At 39.2% G+C, this 18422-nt stretch overlaps 1 protein-coding gene across 13 annotated transcripts in view; it reads right to left on the bottom strand.

The window, feature by feature from the left end:
- Positions 1–57: 57 nt before the first annotated feature.
- rims1b (regulating synaptic membrane exocytosis 1b) overlaps positions 58–18422 on the bottom strand; it is a 91224-nt gene continuing 72859 nt past the window's right edge. For 9 of the 13 annotated variants that reach the window (XM_065965393.1, XM_065965429.1, XM_020652311.3 and 6 more), the window contains 10 exons: positions 17380–17493; positions 16907–17010; positions 14747–14850; positions 14455–14615; positions 10077–10291; positions 6238–6382; positions 5341–5453; positions 4251–4352; positions 3870–4009; positions 58–2842 (listed from right to left, as the gene is read on the bottom strand). In XM_065965393.1, the coding sequence (XP_065821465.1) occupies positions 2624–2842; positions 3870–4009; positions 4251–4352; positions 5341–5453; positions 6238–6382; positions 10077–10291; positions 14455–14615; positions 14747–14850; positions 16907–17010; positions 17380–17493 (1417 nt within the window). In that variant the 3' untranslated portion in view covers positions 58–2623. The remainder of the gene's footprint in view (positions 2843–3869; positions 4010–4250; positions 4353–5340; positions 5454–6237; positions 6383–10076; positions 10292–14454; positions 14616–14746; positions 14851–16906; positions 17011–17379; positions 17494–18422) is intronic. The other 4 variants (XM_065965735.1, XM_065965790.1, XM_065965759.1 and 1 more) reach the window with 1 other exon arrangement.

The raw sequence follows: 18422 nt of genomic DNA, 5'->3' as shown, positions 1-18422 counted from the left end.
TGTAATCATTTCCACTTGGAGATACAGATACGGGCAAGACACTGAAATGAAAGCAGGTTTCTTCCACACATTCTTTTTATTTGTAAATAATAAAAATGAACTCTTATTTTTAATATAAAACATACACATCATTTGAGCCACATCTGTTATACAAACAAGAAATGTTGCAGTGAATGCTTTACTCTTTTCTAATTTTCTTTTTTGTTTCGGTGGAACACAGAAGTTGTAAACAATCAGCTATTTTTTTTTTTCTGTTAATACTGACAAAAAAAAAAGAGAGAAGATAAACCAGCTTTACTGGACGATAAAAAGAAAAAGTCAACTCCTGTGAAGTGTGACTGACGGTTCAGACATTGAGTTTTGAAGCACACAGAAGTGTTCAGAAGACTGTTCGGCGCAGTGGGACACCTGTAGATTTTTGCAGCCGCGCATGAAAGCACGGCCTTTATTGTGAACAAAGTCCATCGCCTCGTGTTGTCCCACTGCAATGGTCCCTTACAGTATATTAATCGCTCCACAATATATGACTTTGTCCCTTTGCAAATGAGCACTGAACCCATTGAAAACCCAGTGAATGGCTTTTGAGTATTTACAGTTTATGACTCTCTGTGCATCTTTATTGATTCTTTATATAACTCAACGGTTCATATGTTATTATATCTGAAATCATTATGTTGAAACATAATTCATATTTCCATATAAGTGGATCTGATTTGTACATATTTATTCATACATTATGTCAGCCCCTTGGAGGTATACTATGAGGTGGAACAACAGTAGAGGGCTGTGAGGTCTGCTCAGTGTGACTGAGCAGTACAGTACATCTTCCAGAGGGTCAAGGGAAAGACATCAACGTAATCTTGGGATTAAGTTACGAGCGACATTCAGCACCGGACTGAGGGACGTGGAATAGACTGCAGTTGATTTCAAAAATGTCTTTTGCGTAATGGGAATGGCTTCGGTTTCTTGGTTTTATCTCTTTAATATTCAAGTACGAGCAAACTGTACAACTGCATGCAACATACAAGCGGCCCTACAGTATGTGGAACTAACACACGTATTTAGATCAGTATCTTTTTTTTTCTTGTATCTGTTTCGATTTACAAAAAAAATGTGCATGCAGCTTTGAACAGGTTTCCAAAGTCATGCTGGCTCCACCTTTTTTTCCTGGTGGGCGGAGCCTGCGGGGGGCCGAACGGAGGATGAGCATTGGTGTTGGTGTCCCGACAGGATCAGTCTGGGTTGGTTTACTTTCACATTCACAGAGATGCACATCGGAAACTGTTAGCGACTCTTTTTTTTGTTTTGTTTCCTCTAGCATCTAATTCAAGAAAATGAACAGAAACAGTGATGGGGTTGCTGCTTTTTTTCGTATTTTTTTTCTTTTAATCTATTTTTTTTTCTCAAAAAGTTAAACTTTTTGTCGTAAAAAAATCAAGCTCTTGTGCTCAAGGTCAACTAAGGGCTGGATAGAAACCTGAAACGTGCCGGGGTGAAAAAATTAGACGCTCCCATAATGTCTCTTTGCGTTGATGAACAAAGACTTCCTATTTATTTTTTTATTCTTTTTAGCTTTTTACAGTGATGTTGAACCCTTGTGGCATTTCAAAGTGACATAAACTTCATTTGTAGGTCAACCAATTTACATCTATACAAAGACAACTGGCCCCGACATGTGCCAGCGGTGGAACAAGGAAAACAGCGCTGCACGCTAATCTCACTGTCAAGTGTAAAAATCTAAGATGTGCCATCGTTTTCAGCCCCTCCCCCCCTGCATAACACTTGCAGACATTTAATAGATTTGATATCCTTTTTTTTTTTTTTATCTCTTGTGTTTAGTTTTATTTTTTTTAATCTCCATGCACACACCAGACTGACAAAACTATCATGAGCATTTTATGCACTGTAAAAACCTTTTTGTGCCAGTAGTAACAAAGGGAAAAGAAAATGAACGACAAAGCAATCACGCTAAAACGGTGTGGCGTCGAGCAACCACGGTAAACATAATGAAGATTTGTCTTTGACAGAGAGGAGGCCAGTGATGTGGCTCTAAGGTCTAGGCACCAGAAGAAGGCCCTGTGCTTCCAGACTGAACACCCACGTGGGAGCACCCTGCCTGGGGGGGGGGGGGGGGGGGGGGGGCGGCAGGATGTCGGCAGTCTGTTGGGTTCTGGAGGAGGCCACTGCAGAGAGGACTGCGCCCCCTGCAGGTGTGGAGGGTGATTACCGCTTCACTTACATTCCGATGCTAATGTACATTTCTTTGCTATTGTTGATTCAGTGAAAAACCACCCTGTTTCGTTTGATCTCCAATCTCGAGAGCGACTGCTCAACCAGCTCTGCTTCTCCATCGTACACAGAGAAAAAACTACGAGACTTTTTTTTTCTTCTTTGAATGATAATGAAACACTGAAATGTGGCGCTCTCTACAACGGACAAAAAATAACCACGACAGAAGTGATTGTCAGATCTCAGCAAAGCTTTCTCATTGTGACTGTTTCTGATTGTTGTTGTTGTTCTACATCTCCGCCATCTTTTCTTTTCCGTGTTTGTTTCCCTCTCTGCAGAACATTTCATAGTTTGTTGTCGAACTTTTTCAAGTGCGTGCAGAGCAGTCGGTCCACTAGGATCTGACTCCTGGAGGTCCGGAGGAGCTGTCAAGTGACGACTGGGAAGCCCGCCGCGTCAGTGAGGCAAGTGTCGGATCCACCAATGAGGATGGTGGGAATAATTTGTACCAGCCAATGACTGTGCTTGATAAGTCTAGTTCCTCCAATAGGATTTGTGCAACTCCCATGAAGCTCTTATGGTCCATTCGGCCATAGTCCCCCCATACAATCACCTGAAAGGAGGGAACATTTTTTTTGTCAAATTACAGCGGGTGAATTTAGGGCTGGACAATATATCGAGTTTTTAAGATATATCGATATATTTTCAAACAAGATAACGGGTAAGACAACATCGTTAATATGGATATAGTTTATGTTGCATTAAAATAACGGTCACCTTTTTCTCATCTCACTGATGATGACTGACTGTCTGTTCCTCTTAACCCTGCTCCTCCTCTCTCTCTCTTTTATTGTATTTAAAGAACATTTTTATTTTATTTTATTACTATTTAAAGTCACAAACAGGTAGTTTATTTTCCATGTGTTTTCACTGTTAATAAAATACATATTGATATATATCGAGTATCGCCATTCAGCTAATCAATATCAAGATATGAGTTTTGGTCCATATCGCCCAGCCCTAGGTGAATTCCTCCTGATATATTTGATTTATTATTTTACCTAAGAGCTCAACACACACTGCAGGTTAGAAAAACATAAGCAAATTAAGAGCACATCTCAAGAGCACAAACTTAAAGAAAATTAAGATGCTTTTTTTTAATTTATTTTTTTTTTACTCGATGTGCTTGTTTTTTTTAATTTGTCAATTAGTAAAGTTTTAGAAACTGTAGTCCAGAAACAGTTTTTTTAAAACATCTCTTTTTAACCACTCCAACTGTACATTCTGTTTTTTTTTTCCCTTTGGCTTTTGACCTTTATTAAGAGGACAGTAGATAGAGTAGGAAATCAGGAGCGAGAGAGAGAGAGAGAGAGAGAGTGGGCAATGACATGTGGGAAAGGAGCCACAGGTTGGCACTTGAACCCTGGCTGCCCGATAGGAGGACCACAGCCTCCGTTCATGGGGTGGGACCTAACCACTAGGCTATCAGCGCCCCTCAAACTATAAATTTAAATTTAAAAAAAGGTTTAAACTTAACAACGTTGCAATGTGTCGAGCTCTCAGGGCCACTTTCATTTCAATAATATGAAAGTGAAAAAGCACATTTCATTTAGTGTTGAAGAGAAATATGTTGGGCTCACCTGTAAGACTTTACCCTGTGGACTTTCTTCGAATAGCAATGCTTGCTGGTACAATGGGTCAAGTGTTTTCCGTGCAATCTTTGTTTTCTTTTTGGCTACGTACGCTCCATTATTCAGCAGATAGACTTTGACGTATGGAGCTGAAGGTAGAGACAAAAAAGCAATAAGTGAGGAACACAGCAACTCGCCAATTTAATCCAAACCACATCTCAAATGGATGTTTATTTTAAGGAAAGGATTATCTTCAGCTGAGTGTATCTACGGGATGTAACAGGATATCCTACAGTATAATACATATAAAAGGGAAGAGGTAGGGTTGATGTCTTGAGAAGAACAAACAGATTAATGTTCTGTTGTAAACAAAGGGCTCTGGCCTCTCACCAGGGAGGGATTTGGATCCTGGCTTTTGAACGAGTCCTCGAGCTCGGATGACTTCCACTTCAAGCTGACCCTTCTTCTCCATCATGCCGATCTGGATGTCACCTGTGAACCACCGAGAAGTGTAAATATGGTCGGTTTAGTTAATCAGGAGGATGCAGAGCAAAAGCTGCTGACAGCTGCCGGATGAACATACAGGAAGTAAGTTGAGAAGAGAAAAAAAGGGGGTTTTGTGGTCGTGACTGCAGGCTGAGCCAATAAGAATATTTGATAAAAAATATATCATAAGGGATCTTATCATGTATAAGGTGTGTGAAAAGTGTTCTCAGTGCTCAGAGCTTTTTGAGGCTTATCAACATGTGCAAACAACTGTGTGAATATGTTGAATAATATTCTATTAGAGGTGCACGATGCATTTTTTTTCAGTTCCAACCTGATACAGATATTTTTTAAAACCATAATTAATAATGTTATTAATTATTAATTATGTAACCCAGCATTGCATTGTGCTGGCTTTCGGTACAAACAGGAAGCAGCAACAGCTGTCAGATTTATTTATTCTAATATAACGTAATAACTCAAATGTCGTCCTCTGATACTGAATGTCTGTGAGCTAGAGATGCTGCTGCCTGATACGTTTAAGGGGCATCCATGGTGTGTTTTTATACTTGAAATAATTTCATTTTTCTTCATACACTTCTATTATTATTTATGTTTATAGTATTTTGATGTGCAGTGTTAATTCCTACATGATGAAAAAGTATTTTATTTATTTTCTTTCCAATTTAAACTATATAAAAGCAATCAATACTTAGATCAACATGCTGAACACAGAGAAACTATACAGCTTAATAACATTTAACAAACATCATAACAACAATACAAATAAGTATAACATAGAAAATAAAAAACGCATTAGAGTCAATAAAAAAATAACAAACTATAAAAGACAAGTCAAAAGTTTGGCAGAAGTTGTCTAAAAAATATCACTTGATAGAAATGAAAAAAAAAATATATATATATATAATAGGAATATTAAAAAATGATTGTTACAGTGAGATCTCAGAGGTTAGAAGAGGACTATAGATCTTACCTATAGCAGGAGTAGCCAGAGTTTGCCTCCCCACTAACTGAGCCGGTCCCAGGCCGTCCAGGAAGTCACTGAACTGACTGCTGGCCCCCAGATTGACTCCAGAGAAGATCAAACTAACAAAGAGAACACACACTCGTGAATAGAAAAATCACCAATCTAATTTATACAAAAACAGTGATAGCAGTGACTTTTGATTTTGAATACAGTGGAGGTACTCTGAGATGTCAGAGGTCATTTTGCTGCCTTCAGGGGAACCAGTTATCTAATACCTTAAATATTACCCAAGTGTGATAATCCATCACAATAACCATTGTTTTAATGTGTTCTCTCCTCCTGACAAGTTTTTGTTTTCCTTTTATTATGCAATTTTGGAAAGTATCTTTGAGTATTTTTATGAAAAGCACTGAATCAATACATGATAGCAATATTATTTTAGACATTCTGTCACTTTTTGTGTTTTAGTGACGCCTCACTGAGCCTGAGTTCTTTTAACAGTGTGCTCATTATATCACACTGCGTGCACCGTCTGTCAGCTGACACACCCAGGACAGGAAGGTAAAGCCGGGATGTAAACCCTCAGAACATTTAAGCAAACACGCTCACATGTCATCTCTACATTGTTTTAAAGTGTGATTTATTTATTTCAAGCTTCAGCACCTTCAACAGGGAAACATTTGCCATTCAAAACAGAGGGTAAAAATGTATTTTAGTAAGTACTGAAGCTTGAAACACACAGAAATGTAAAATATTTCTTTTTCGCACTTTGAATGTAAAGTAGATGAAGTAATAAATGGAGTGTCACTTGGTTTTCCCCTTTTCAGATAGAAATCTGATGATAAAAGAGTAAGATGTAGAAAAGAAGGCCAGACACAGACAGGAAGTGTGCTGTTTACTCACTTCCCCTCAGAGTTGCAGCTGTTCATGCTGCCGTTGTTGGACTCTCTGCTGGGCTGCCGGCTCATGTTGCGGGTCAGCTCCACTGCCATGCCGGTCTCTGTGCTCCTCTGGATGGGTGCACCTTTCTCCTTTTTACTCTTCCCCTCTGGAGGAAAGAGGAGAGACAGGACAACAATGTTATATTCAGAGATGCCACCATACTCATTTTTAACCTTTTTTTTTTAACCTCGATATGTTAATGACCTCGCATTTTAACCTGTCCAATTCTGATTGAGTTCACTGAAGGCCCATGTCTCATGAAAATAGCATCGAAAAAAAGGCCAATGATGGACACTGACTTCAAACCACAGACTTATATCTTAAATGAAAAATGTTTATCCTAAATAATTTGAGTCTTTTATCGATCTTATCGGTCGAGACTTCTCTCTCCCATATGCCCTGATTTGTGGTACCTTGAGCCCTTTTTCATTTCATTTCATTTCATATTTGATTTATTTTTCATTTGTATATATATATATATATATATATATATATATATATATATATATATATATATGGTTTTTATCATGTTTTAGACAGCTTAATAGTTGTCCTTCTCTTAGCAGTTCATTGTTAATCTGTGTGTCATAATGGATGCTGTACCTTTGGGTACAAATGAAGTCACTTGAACCTGACTAGTTTGGAAAATGTGCATATTGGCTCACATAAGAAGTCAAATGCCATCAACCATGTGTCAGTAGTACAGCCAGCTAACATCTATCTTATCTCAGCAGAAACATGATGTCTTTAGATGAAATCCAATCACACGATGCCACGGCATAAAAAACCAACGTGTAAAAAAAAAAGTTTGTGTTCCTGTACGATTGCAATACATACATTTTAGTCCTCTGCTTTAGTATGAATTGATAACAGAAGGTCTAACATGTTAATCGGTTAACATAAAGGAAGAATGTTGTGATCCAGTAGATGTCGCCCTTGAGCACCAGCACAAAACCAAAACAAACTGCTGTTTAGTGACACCTCCACTATTCTGAAGCCTCCGCTCTCCTCCAGCAGCACACCCCCAACCCCTCTCCACTCACGGTCGCATCGAGGAGTAACCTATTAGAACGAGCCATAATTAAGCACCATTAAGAGCTAACGCTGGACTAAATTGTCCTTGGCTTCAAGCTGCAATTGCCTGTGGCCTGCATTTCTGTGTAAAATGTCGCACATTCTTCCTTTGACCGCTATGCAGATTTGAACTTTGGATAGGGTCAGGCTCGCTGTTTGTACAGAAGTCTGTGAGAAAGTGATCCTTTGAAATGGATCTCGTACACCTGTTAATATGTTTCTAATGACTCAAAAGTCTAAATGTCAAACAACTCCTTTTTAATACAACATGAGCATTTGGCAAATGATTGTCCTGATCAGATCAAAACAGACAAAAAAAAGTTGGTTGAAGCGCAACTAATTCATGATTGACAAGCTGCTAAAACCGGAAAAAATAGTTTTGGGACTGAGTGACACTCTGAAGAACTATCATGATCATTGTATTAATAATTACGTTTTTTTAAAGGATGCTAGTGATGCTAGGATTGAGATCCCCTCTCAATCCGTTCCTCAGTTCATAGACAAGATGTGAAGGGCAGAAATACTTAACCAGAGGCTTTAAGTGGCAACATTAGGGAAACCCTCTCACTATTAAACTGTATTCAGAGGCTGAGTATACTAAACTATACACATTTTAAAACAGAGAAACATCACAAAATATCATTCTCAAGAATGATCGAGAATGGCAGCAGTTTACAGAGCAGATTTATCAATAAGCGTCAGATCCAGTTCAGGGCTCTGCAATAACTCTCTCTGAAGTATGGCCAAAGTTACACCCATGCCCTGCTGAATCCACTTGTCAGAAGTAAACAGGAAATTGTTGGGCACAAAATAAACCAGCAAAAAATACTTTGTGACATCTACTACTGGGATGCAACTGCTTTCTGACACATTGTTTTTGTTTTTCTGAGCCACCCATTAAATGATATTCATATATACAGTACATGCTAAGAGTTTGAGCAATATGTGACCTACTTTTAAAATACAAATAATAATAAACCCATCATTTTGTAAAAATTCAAGATCACAGACAATATCACCTACTTCCACTCTAATCCATCATGAACAGGATATTTTTTTTTCAAATGATTCACATTGTTGCACTATCACAGCTGCCTTATCTCTTCATCAGGGGGGGAGAGGGCAGGAGACCCCTTAGGCTTGGTGTTCTCTAATAGCTTTTTATGTCCACTACAAAGAAGACATGAGTGCATTGTTTGGCTTTCATCTTGAGTCTTTACACCCTCTTTCTGGTAAAAGTGCATTCTGGACTCTGTGTGGCTGGAAGCTGAGCTGGGAGGGCTCTCAGCCGACCCACCATGTTTCTAAAACTCTGTGAAACATATGATTAGGTTGTTTTTGCTTTCATAACGAGCACTTGCAGAGGTCTGTTTTTTCCAAAACAAAGGACAGTTACTCTTTTGGTAGAGTCACAAATCTTTTTGTATATGCAAGAGAACTATCTCTTTATGTTGTTTTAAAATCAGTGCAGATTCTAGAAAGTGTGTCTAATCTGAGGTGCTATGAAACTTATGTCCTTTGAATTTGATTGTAACATGGCGTTTAAACGACATAACGCTGTATTTTATACAAGGTCTGGTGAAGGTTATGGTAAGATTGTGGCTTACAGAAAGAAAACAAAACACTGATGAAATCATCCATCACAGCTGCATCTGTATAGGCTTCATACTGTTTCATAGCCGACTGTGTTTTCCTTTGGTTGACTTCCTCAACAACAATGATGGACAAAGTTTGCCATTCAGGCTGCATCCGTCTTGTTTTTTCTTTTTTGTGGCAGGAAGTGACCATATTTGGACATGATGGGGAAAAGGGGGGAAACGCACTGCCACATCTTTATCCTAATTTCCAGCTCACCTTCTAGCAACATGTAAATCAAAAGGTAGCCACTCCCTTAAAGTAACACCCTGCCTGCACTGTCATTCATTTGACACAACACGTTTTGATGTTATTATCTTTGCCCAGTGTTTGCTAAATGTGAAACCAAATGCTATTCATGGTGTTTTTTCTGTAGCTCAAAAAACCCCAATGTGCAAACATGTAAAGAATGGGTTTGGCTGTTTTTGGATGGATTTTTTTTGTTGTGTCTTTGAAGAAACGATTTCTGGAAGAAACATCTGAAGATTGATTTGAGTAGAAGTGGTTGAGACAGCTGTCTTTAAAGGCTTTATATGTGATTTTTTTGATCCAGCAGATGTCGCCCTTGAGCACCAGCATGAAACCAAAACAACTTGCGCTGCATTGTTGTGTTAGCATGCTAATGCTAGCGATCTTTATTATGCTGGTATCTTCACACTGCATGTAAATTTACCTGAAATGAGCATGATCTAGAAACACAGTTAAGCAGTGAGTACAGTATGTTATTTTTCTTTTCTCTAGTCCCTCAATTAAACAACTTTTATACATGAGGGGAGGAGGCTGTCCAGGCGATGTAAACAAACACAATTACAGCCATCTTCAATCCTTAATATGATCTTCATAAAATGCTTTAAAATCGTCTCCCTGACTAGTAGAGGCTGAACTATCTGTAGAGATTCTGCAGACATGACCATTCAGAATGTGCACCTTTCCAATAAATTCAACATTCGATTGATGAATTTGAGATGCATAACAACATTTACTGTCTGTCATCTTTTTGGTTGAATGAATTTCTCACCTTCATAAACACATCTACCCACTGGACTTTAAAGTCAAAACTGAACATCTTGGGGGTTATCATTGCAACTCACCAGGGCCGCTGATCTGTGACGTGCTGCGGCTCCGACGGTTGCCAACGATGGCCACGACCCGCGCGCTGAGGCTGGAACGTCTCTTCTTGCTGCCGCCACCGACCGTACCCAGCGCCGTGTCTGATTGGCTACCGTCAGTGCGCTCCTGTGTGTAGATCTCTCCGCTCACGCTTGAACTCTTCAGCATGCTGCGGCCCACAGATCGTAAACGGCGACTGCAGAGAGAGGACACTGAGTGACTTTGTGATCTGAGGGAGTGCAGAGGGTATCATTGAGACCTCTGCAACCCTCTCTATACTGTACCTTCATTTAAGGAGAACACATAAACATGGCCGACAAGAAGTGGAGACTGACAATATATTTAATTTGACTGTGGTTGAGGAATTAATTAAACAGAATATGAAACAAATCCTGATGTGTAAACATCTGGGAATGCAAAGCAGAAAATACTGATGACAATGAGGATCTTTTCTTTTTCAAAGGTAGCCAAAGAATTGCACTTTTTCATTTTATAAAAAGAATTAGTGAAATGAAATAATACTCAAATATATTGCTGATGGTCAAATTAAGAATGAAAGTTCAGTCTTCTCAAACGAGCCACTAAACTCGGGCCCAAGCCCACAAGTCCTCTCTCCTGCCTCCTAGGGGTTCTGAGGAGAAAGCGCATGTCCATCCCCTCAGAGGGGGTCAAAGTGCTGCAGGAGATCCCAGCTAAGCTACCCGTTTCCCCCATAGTCTCCACTCCCTGTGCAGCCCTGGCAGCCACAGACCAGTGCCCCAGAGAAGCCAAGGAAGAACTGGGAAGAGGGAGGGTGGTTTGAGGCCTCTCCTCTGCCCCCTGCTGGGGGGTTAGGGAAGGGTATGCAGCAGAGGGGGAGGTACGGAGGGGAGGACCCAGGTCTGGAGGATGGAGGGGTTCCGGGCAGTCACAGCACAGGATGCATGCAAGGAGGGATCTGAGACATGCAGAGGGGATTGATGGCACAAACATACACACAGATACACAAACACAAGCACAGGAAACAAAGGGCAAATCAAACAAAATGAAAAACAACATAGTACCCAGTGCAAAAATAAAACATGTACTTGAACAAATACTTATAGGTAAGTCGAACCGAAACAAACTGTGTCAATTGAGTTGTTTTGTTCTGGTTAGAATACAGTGAAAATGTAAAAACTCTTTAAAGCTTAAAGATTAAAGCTGAAAAAACTACTCTGTTTTATTTTTGTGTGGTTTGATTATTCAACTTCTTTGAAATACATAATTTTCATCAATTTGTACTTACCATTCAATGATTGCAATGAAAGGATAATTGATTATAGATTACTTATTTGGGTACACAAGGTAATGTGAACAGCATCCAAAGAATGATTACAAATTAGGGAACAGCAGTTTTATATAAAATACAGGCATAAGAATCAGGGCGTAAAGATTTAAGAACATAGATTTGGTAAAAAAGCAGAAGATACATGAAGATAAAACCTGTGCCATCTTTATTTTCTTTCTTCTGTATGCACCCGGTTTCTTCCAGAACTATCATCTAACAGGCCTGAAGCCTCAATACAGATATTAATATCCAGCTCGGAGTTCAAACTGACCTCAGACCAGCCGGCCTCTTACATCACTGGATCACTAATTCATCGCCACTGTCTGTCTTAAAATGACCCCATGTCTGAATAATAGATTAGCTATATTACAGGCTGCTTTATAAATGCCCTCATTCCCAGTCATCTGCTTATTTGAATTCACTCCGTATGATCCTATTTTCAGACAACAGACTCGTGCTGTCTCCAAACTGTCATGAAGAAGTCGGCCCCTGCACAGCCAAGGGTTCATTCTGTGCAGATTTCAATCCATGTCTCGCTCTCTTAGCAAAGAGATCTTTAAAATGTGTCAATAACAAAAACTTTGAAAGATTGTAAGCAGCCTAACACTCTTTACTTCGCACTATAACTTGAACATGTTCATCAGATATCAGTACTGTGAATGTTTTTTTTTTAGAATAGAGTTGGTCTCTTATAATACCAAAAGTTGGCTGTGCCTCAGTGGTAGAGTTGGTCATCTCTCAACCAGAGAGTCGGGTGGTTCAATCCTAAAGCTCCTGTGGTCACATCTGCATAAGAGTAATGGGGTTGGAGATTTGAACTGGCACACTGGCACACTTCTATCAGTGTGTGAATGCAGTGTGATTGGGGGGAAAGTAGGCAGTTTCTGACCTCTCTGCATTGATGTTACAGAACTTTTGGGTCAGTTCCTGTTTTTCCAAAAATGTCCTGAATAAATAAATGTGACCTGGTAAAAGAGTTTGCAAATGAGTGGGAATTCAAATCTAGTAAAAAAGCAGATTAACACTGGAGCACGAATCTATTATTTTCACGGTGTGAAATGACATGTTGAGGTACAACTACGTACTTCTCGTCACATTATTTGTTTTAGTGCTTGTTTCTTTTTAAAAATGACAAATATCGAATATAGAATTAGTCATCTCTTTTAAGTCCCTTCTTCTTAAGACACTTTTTCCGGCGAGCCTTTCCTTAATTTTGTTGATTTTAAATTGTTACTATTTTCACTTTTTAGAATTCCTTTAAAATAATTGTATGTATTTTACAGTTTTTTTAAAAGGGATTTTATATCTTAAAGTAATTTTTATTCCTTAATCTTGCCTTGTTTATTATTCTATGACCTGCCTGTTTTTATATTTGCTGTCCTTGTAAAGCACTTTGTAACTTGTTTTTGAAAAGTGCTCTATAAATAAAGATTATTATTATTATAAATAATCTACAAAGTAAAAAGTAACCATGTTATTTTTTTTCCTCTCTCCCTCAGCCCTGATGTTTGAAAGTGTGTCAAAGGCTGTGGGGGTTGTTGCTTTTATAACGCTCTGTTTGGATTGATCCTCGGTAAGGCCATAAAGAAAGTGGCTCCTTCTCTCTCCTCCTTCCAGGCCTCACTGCATTAGTGGCTAATAAGCTGCAGTTCATCATCACCAGCTGGCCCACTGGGATTGGGTCGTTTGTAACTGTCAGCACACAGCCACAGTATGTGTAAGTGTATGTGTGAGGTGCGCTTTGTGTAACAGTGTGTGTGTGTGTGTGTGTGTGTGTGTGTGTGTGTGTGTGTGTGTGTGTGTGTGTGTGTGTGTGTGTGTGTGTGTACACGTGGGAATCTTTTAATGAAATTGACCTCATTCGGACCTATAGTATTTTGTTGCAAATGTTTTCCATATTGTGTATTTTTGACATTAAGTTTCATGTTTTTTTTGTTTGCTATCATTTTTTTCCTTTAAACATATTGTAAATGAAAGCCACATCAACAAAAACTGATCATCATAATTGATTTTTTTTCATAGATGAATTCACTAAGAAGCTGATTTTAAAGCGTTTTACAGCCAATAGGATGAACCTCCATACATGTGTTGGACTTTAAAGAGAAAAACTTGAAATTAATAGTTAAAGTTAAAGCTGTAAAAAAAAAGGTATATTTTCTCATATTTGCTTAACATTTTGGGAGCTGAGGACTCCAAACTTGCTAAACATCTTTTTATGTATAAAATCCTAATGTGTGACAAAGCACTAAATTATACATTGGGTCCAATAATATCCTTAGATGATTTATTTCAACCAGAGAATCCTATTTTAACAAGTGAACTGCAACTCAAAAATACGATTGGACAGCATCCTTTAGCAGGAAGTTTAACCCCATCTCAGTGAATTTACCCTCAGCTTAGGGGCCCTTGAATAAGAATCTGTATATCTACAAGTTCGATGTGATATTCGACCTCCCTCTGGAGATCCCTCTAACTTCCCTTCAGAGATCAATGAGGAAGAGTCTATAAATGCAACTGTTCAAAGTTTTCCATTGTGTGCTGTTGTCTTAAATGATTTGGGATTTAGGGATTTTCTTTCTGGGTTGTTCAGTGAGAAGATGGATGGCCTGCCACCATCAGTGAACTCAGCATTCTGGGTTTACTGATCTTTACCTGGACTCCCTCGTGTCTCCGGCTACAGTGTGTCTCCTGCGCTTCAACTCCGCAGAGAATCGTCTCTTTCCTGCTGCCTTCCTCCTCTCCTCCTCTCCATTCACCCCCCACGAAATCCTCCTGTCTTTCTTCTCCTCCTCTAACGACTTGGATCTGGGTTCCAGTGTGTTTAAATTCCCATTGTTCATTGTAAGTGTGTGTGTGTGTGTGTGTGTGTGTGTGTGTGAGAGAGGATAGAAGAGGCAGAGCATGCAGAAGGACAGAAACATGCAGGAGTTGGCATGCAGAAATAAAAACAGAGACAACTTTAGCATGCATCTATAAACTATGAATCTCTTCCCAAAGAATCCTCAGTATTTTAAATTAAACACGTAAAAAAATAGCCAATGAAGACTAACCTGAGTCGTCCTCCCGGTCGTTCTGATTGGATGGACATGTAGCTGGTGCTACTGAGGCGGGAGGCACTGCTGGCACGGGAGAGGGCCGACATATCGCTCGTGTCGCTGCCTGACGATCTGGCCGACATGTTGTCGCTGCTACGCCGCTGCTCTGCGTACATCTACAGACAAAGACACACCGGTGAGGGAGGCAGGGAAGTTTTTAATATTTGACATAATTCCATTCATTAAGAGCAGGAGGAGTAGGAGAAGAGGAATCTGAAGAATGACGGGAGGAACCATAGATGCTGACCTCCCGTTTTGTCTTGAGGTCCGTCTCGGGGTCGTGGGAGGCTGAAGGCCGGTAGGAATGTACTTTCATCGGCAGCTGTCGGGCACGCTCCTCTACTGCGAGAACTGAGAGAGGAGAGACAATACAAGAGTGTGACACAGGAACTGCATAGACGACAGAAGAGAGAGAGGAATGTAAATAAGAGAAAAAATTAATGTGCTTCCAATAAGAGGATGAGGATGCAGGCTCCGACTTCTGACACTAGATGGAGCATGATGTTTACTTATTGTACATTCAGTGCCTTTGTGAGTGATGGTGGTGGGTCAGACAGAATTTTTATAATCAACCTATGGCCAAATATAAGTCTCTTATAAGTGGAGAACACTATAATACCACACAAAAACACAACATATACACTCCTTAATTAGGATCCCTACATTAAACCCATTGCTCAGCATCGGGCCTTTGAGAAGGATCAGGGTGCTGTTTGTTACTGTTGCATGTGATCAACTAATGCAACAGGGTAAATAAAGCTAACGAAAAATGAAATGAATGACTGAAACCTTTATTGCCCCTAGGGGAATTTGCCTTGCACAGAGAGCATAAAAACACAATACAAACAAACATTTACAGGACAGCACATAGAACACAAAAAAACACACTAAAGCATCACATGATTCAATGAGGGATTTCAGCAAGTTAAATAAAGTGCAGAGTGCCTGTTCGTCCTGTATAATCAGCTCTTATTAAGCAGCTGAATACTGCGCGGTACAAAGGATGTAATGCCTCTTCTAGTCTTCATCCTGGGCATTCTGTACCTGCGCCCTGAATTCAAGAGTTCATACTCTGACCAAAGGGGGTGCAGAGGGTCAGCTGTGATCTTGATGGCTAAATTCAGTGTGTACCGGTCTGTCAGGAAAGAAATGCTGTACATTTGCTTCCCAGTTATCTTGCTGCCTAGTTTAACAACCTTGTCCAGTTTGTTCTTATTATGCTACATTACCAGCTTTATCATGTACATGTTCTCTAGGCATCCATCCCTATTGTTAGATTTGCATTTTTTGGGGGAAGTTCTTTTGACTCAAAGTGTACAACATGTTCAAAATGTTGATTATTAAGGCTTAATGTTACTGATGACCATGTTAGTATGCTTTACTTACAGTCTAGTTTTATCTTTAAATATGTAACAACCACATTATCAGCGACTTATATGGCATTGGGATATTTACTAATATGCTCCTTCATCTGTGGCTTTATTGGATCCCCGTTAAAGAAAGGACATCTTGAAACAAAGAAATCCTCCAGTTTATCAAGCTTTAATGAATGATGTAATGAAGCATTTGGAGATAGAAATAAATTAATTTACCCTGAGAGCAAAGATAAATGTTTTACCCAATATGGCCCGCCATTTATAGACTACTATAACAACAACAACCCCATGAAAAAATAACAATTTAGTACAATCCAGAGAACTTAACATCCTTCAAGTTGTATTATTATTACGATTTAAATCTCTCTTTTTTAAATCTTATTATTATTTTGGTATTTTAATTGTTTTTACATCTTATGTTTTTATTTATTTGTTATCATTTAGTTTTTTGTGTTGGTTTGAGGTATGGATAAACATGTCTCTTTTTTATCTGTATTTGAAAAATAAAAAAACCCCAATAAAGAGAAGTTTAAAAAAAAAAAAAAGTAAATCCGCTCAAATACAGTTCAAGGGCTAAATAAAGAGTTCTCCCCCTGTGAAAAAAAAAAAAAAAAAAGGACATCTTGGTTTCAGATTATAATAAAGCAAAAGTGGAACTGTCCTTAACCTACATTTTAATGGCCAGGTGGAAGTTTTCAGTGACCTGCTTTTTCTGAATTAATTTAAACAGAAGTAATTGTATTTTCCTAAAATGTAGTTGATTGTTTTAGTTTTCTTATGTTTAAATTGATTTCCACCATTTAGAGTAAAACCAATGATAAAGCAAGGTGTGCTGTAGCGTCTGGCTGACTTGTTTAAATATGGTCACTTATGTCTCCAAAAAATAACTGTGGAAATACGATGATGAATTATAAAATACCAATCTTCAGAACAGTAATCCAACTGAGGGGAAAATCCATGTTAGGCTATGAGAATTTACAGTCTATGGTCCCCCCAACATATTCAGAATCCGATTCTTAAAATCCACTTACCTTGCTCTATGCTGCTGCTTTTTGCAGGGAGCTGAGGCAGTTGCCGGCCCCTGCGACCTGATGAGTGAGTCCCCGTAGGAGAGGGGCTGCCATGAGTGTGTGCTCTGACAGATAGGAACATAAAAACACAAGGATGAATCGAAGGAAAACACATTATTATAGCTGTATTTTAAGCATTAAGTCAAGTGAAGCGCAAAACTGAAGCACAGAGACGGTTCACTGATAGCTGGTATTAGAGGTCAATGTCACGTTTGGAGAAAATCTTTAGGAAAGGAGCGAGGAGTAAAGGAGGGGGGCACCAGAGACAGTATGCACAGTGCTGTCATAGTTAGTGATGTTAATGATAATACATGTATGCAAGAAAATATATTTCTTAGTGATACTTGTGCATGGATGACTTCACCACACACTTTAAGACACAAAGGAAATCAGCACAAAAAGGGAGAAGAATTGATTCTGGCTGTAGCATGCACCTGTCTAGATGAGGTGAGTTTGGGCAAGACCCAGACAGGGCCGTCTGCCCAAAGGGCCTCAGAGGGCCCCCTCTCCCCCTACTGCCCCTCAGGATAGAGGTGGGCTGGATACGACTGCGGTCAGCAAAACAAAAAAAAAGGAAATAAAATAAAAATAACAATAATAATAAAACACATACAGAAGTCATTTTGGAGATCTGTGTATGATATCTATCTGATGTTGTCTTTGCCTAAAGTTCATTCAAACTTTACCAAAATATGCACAAAATATAGGAAGATGCATGGTATACTATTAGGACCAATGAGATCTGCTTGCGGAGGGGGTTGTTTGTTGAGAACAACCCCCTCCTTGAAATAAACATGACAGGCAGCTACAGTGAGGACCAGGTATCTCCTCATTTCAGGAATGCAACCAAAAGGTTTCTTTTTTTGTATCAAACACTATTTTGTTGATTTGAAAAAGAAAAAAAAATTGCTTTTGGTTCATCCATTATATTAGGATGCATTGTTGAGAACGAAACAACCAAGAATGTCTGAATGCTGTGTAAAGAGTGTTTGACTTGACGTTTAGAGTTGTGACACATTCCTAGGATTACACATGAACACTTAACCTTTCATGACTTATCTTATGAGCTGTGAAATGAGGTTAAAAAACAAGTTACACTAACACTGACATCTTGTTAAATCTGTCCTATTGAATCTGTTCTTATAAGTAATTTGATTTGACTGGACGTTAAAGGCTTTCTATGTGATTTTTCACACTTAAATATAATATAAATCAAGTACCATATTTTCCGCACTATAAGGCGCACTTAAAAGCCTTTAATTTTCTAAAAAAACGACAGTGCGCCTTATAATCCGGAGCGCCTTATATATGGATCAATTGGTTAATTGGTTGATCCATACTGGTTGTACACGGCGCTCAGCGACACTGACTCGGATAATGACGAGAGGGAGCCGGGCATGTTGGATGCCGTACTCGCCCAACTGTTCAATTCGGACACTGAAGAAGAATTCGAGGGATTCGTGGACGGGGAATGAAC

This window comes from Labrus bergylta, chromosome 1 (assembly GCF_963930695.1).
Source record: "Labrus bergylta chromosome 1, fLabBer1.1, whole genome shotgun sequence".
Taxonomy (NCBI): Eukaryota; Metazoa; Chordata; class Actinopteri; order Labriformes; family Labridae; genus Labrus; species Labrus bergylta.
The sequence above is the reverse complement of the archived record's forward strand: the minus strand, read 5'-3'. Positions and strand labels throughout refer to the sequence as shown.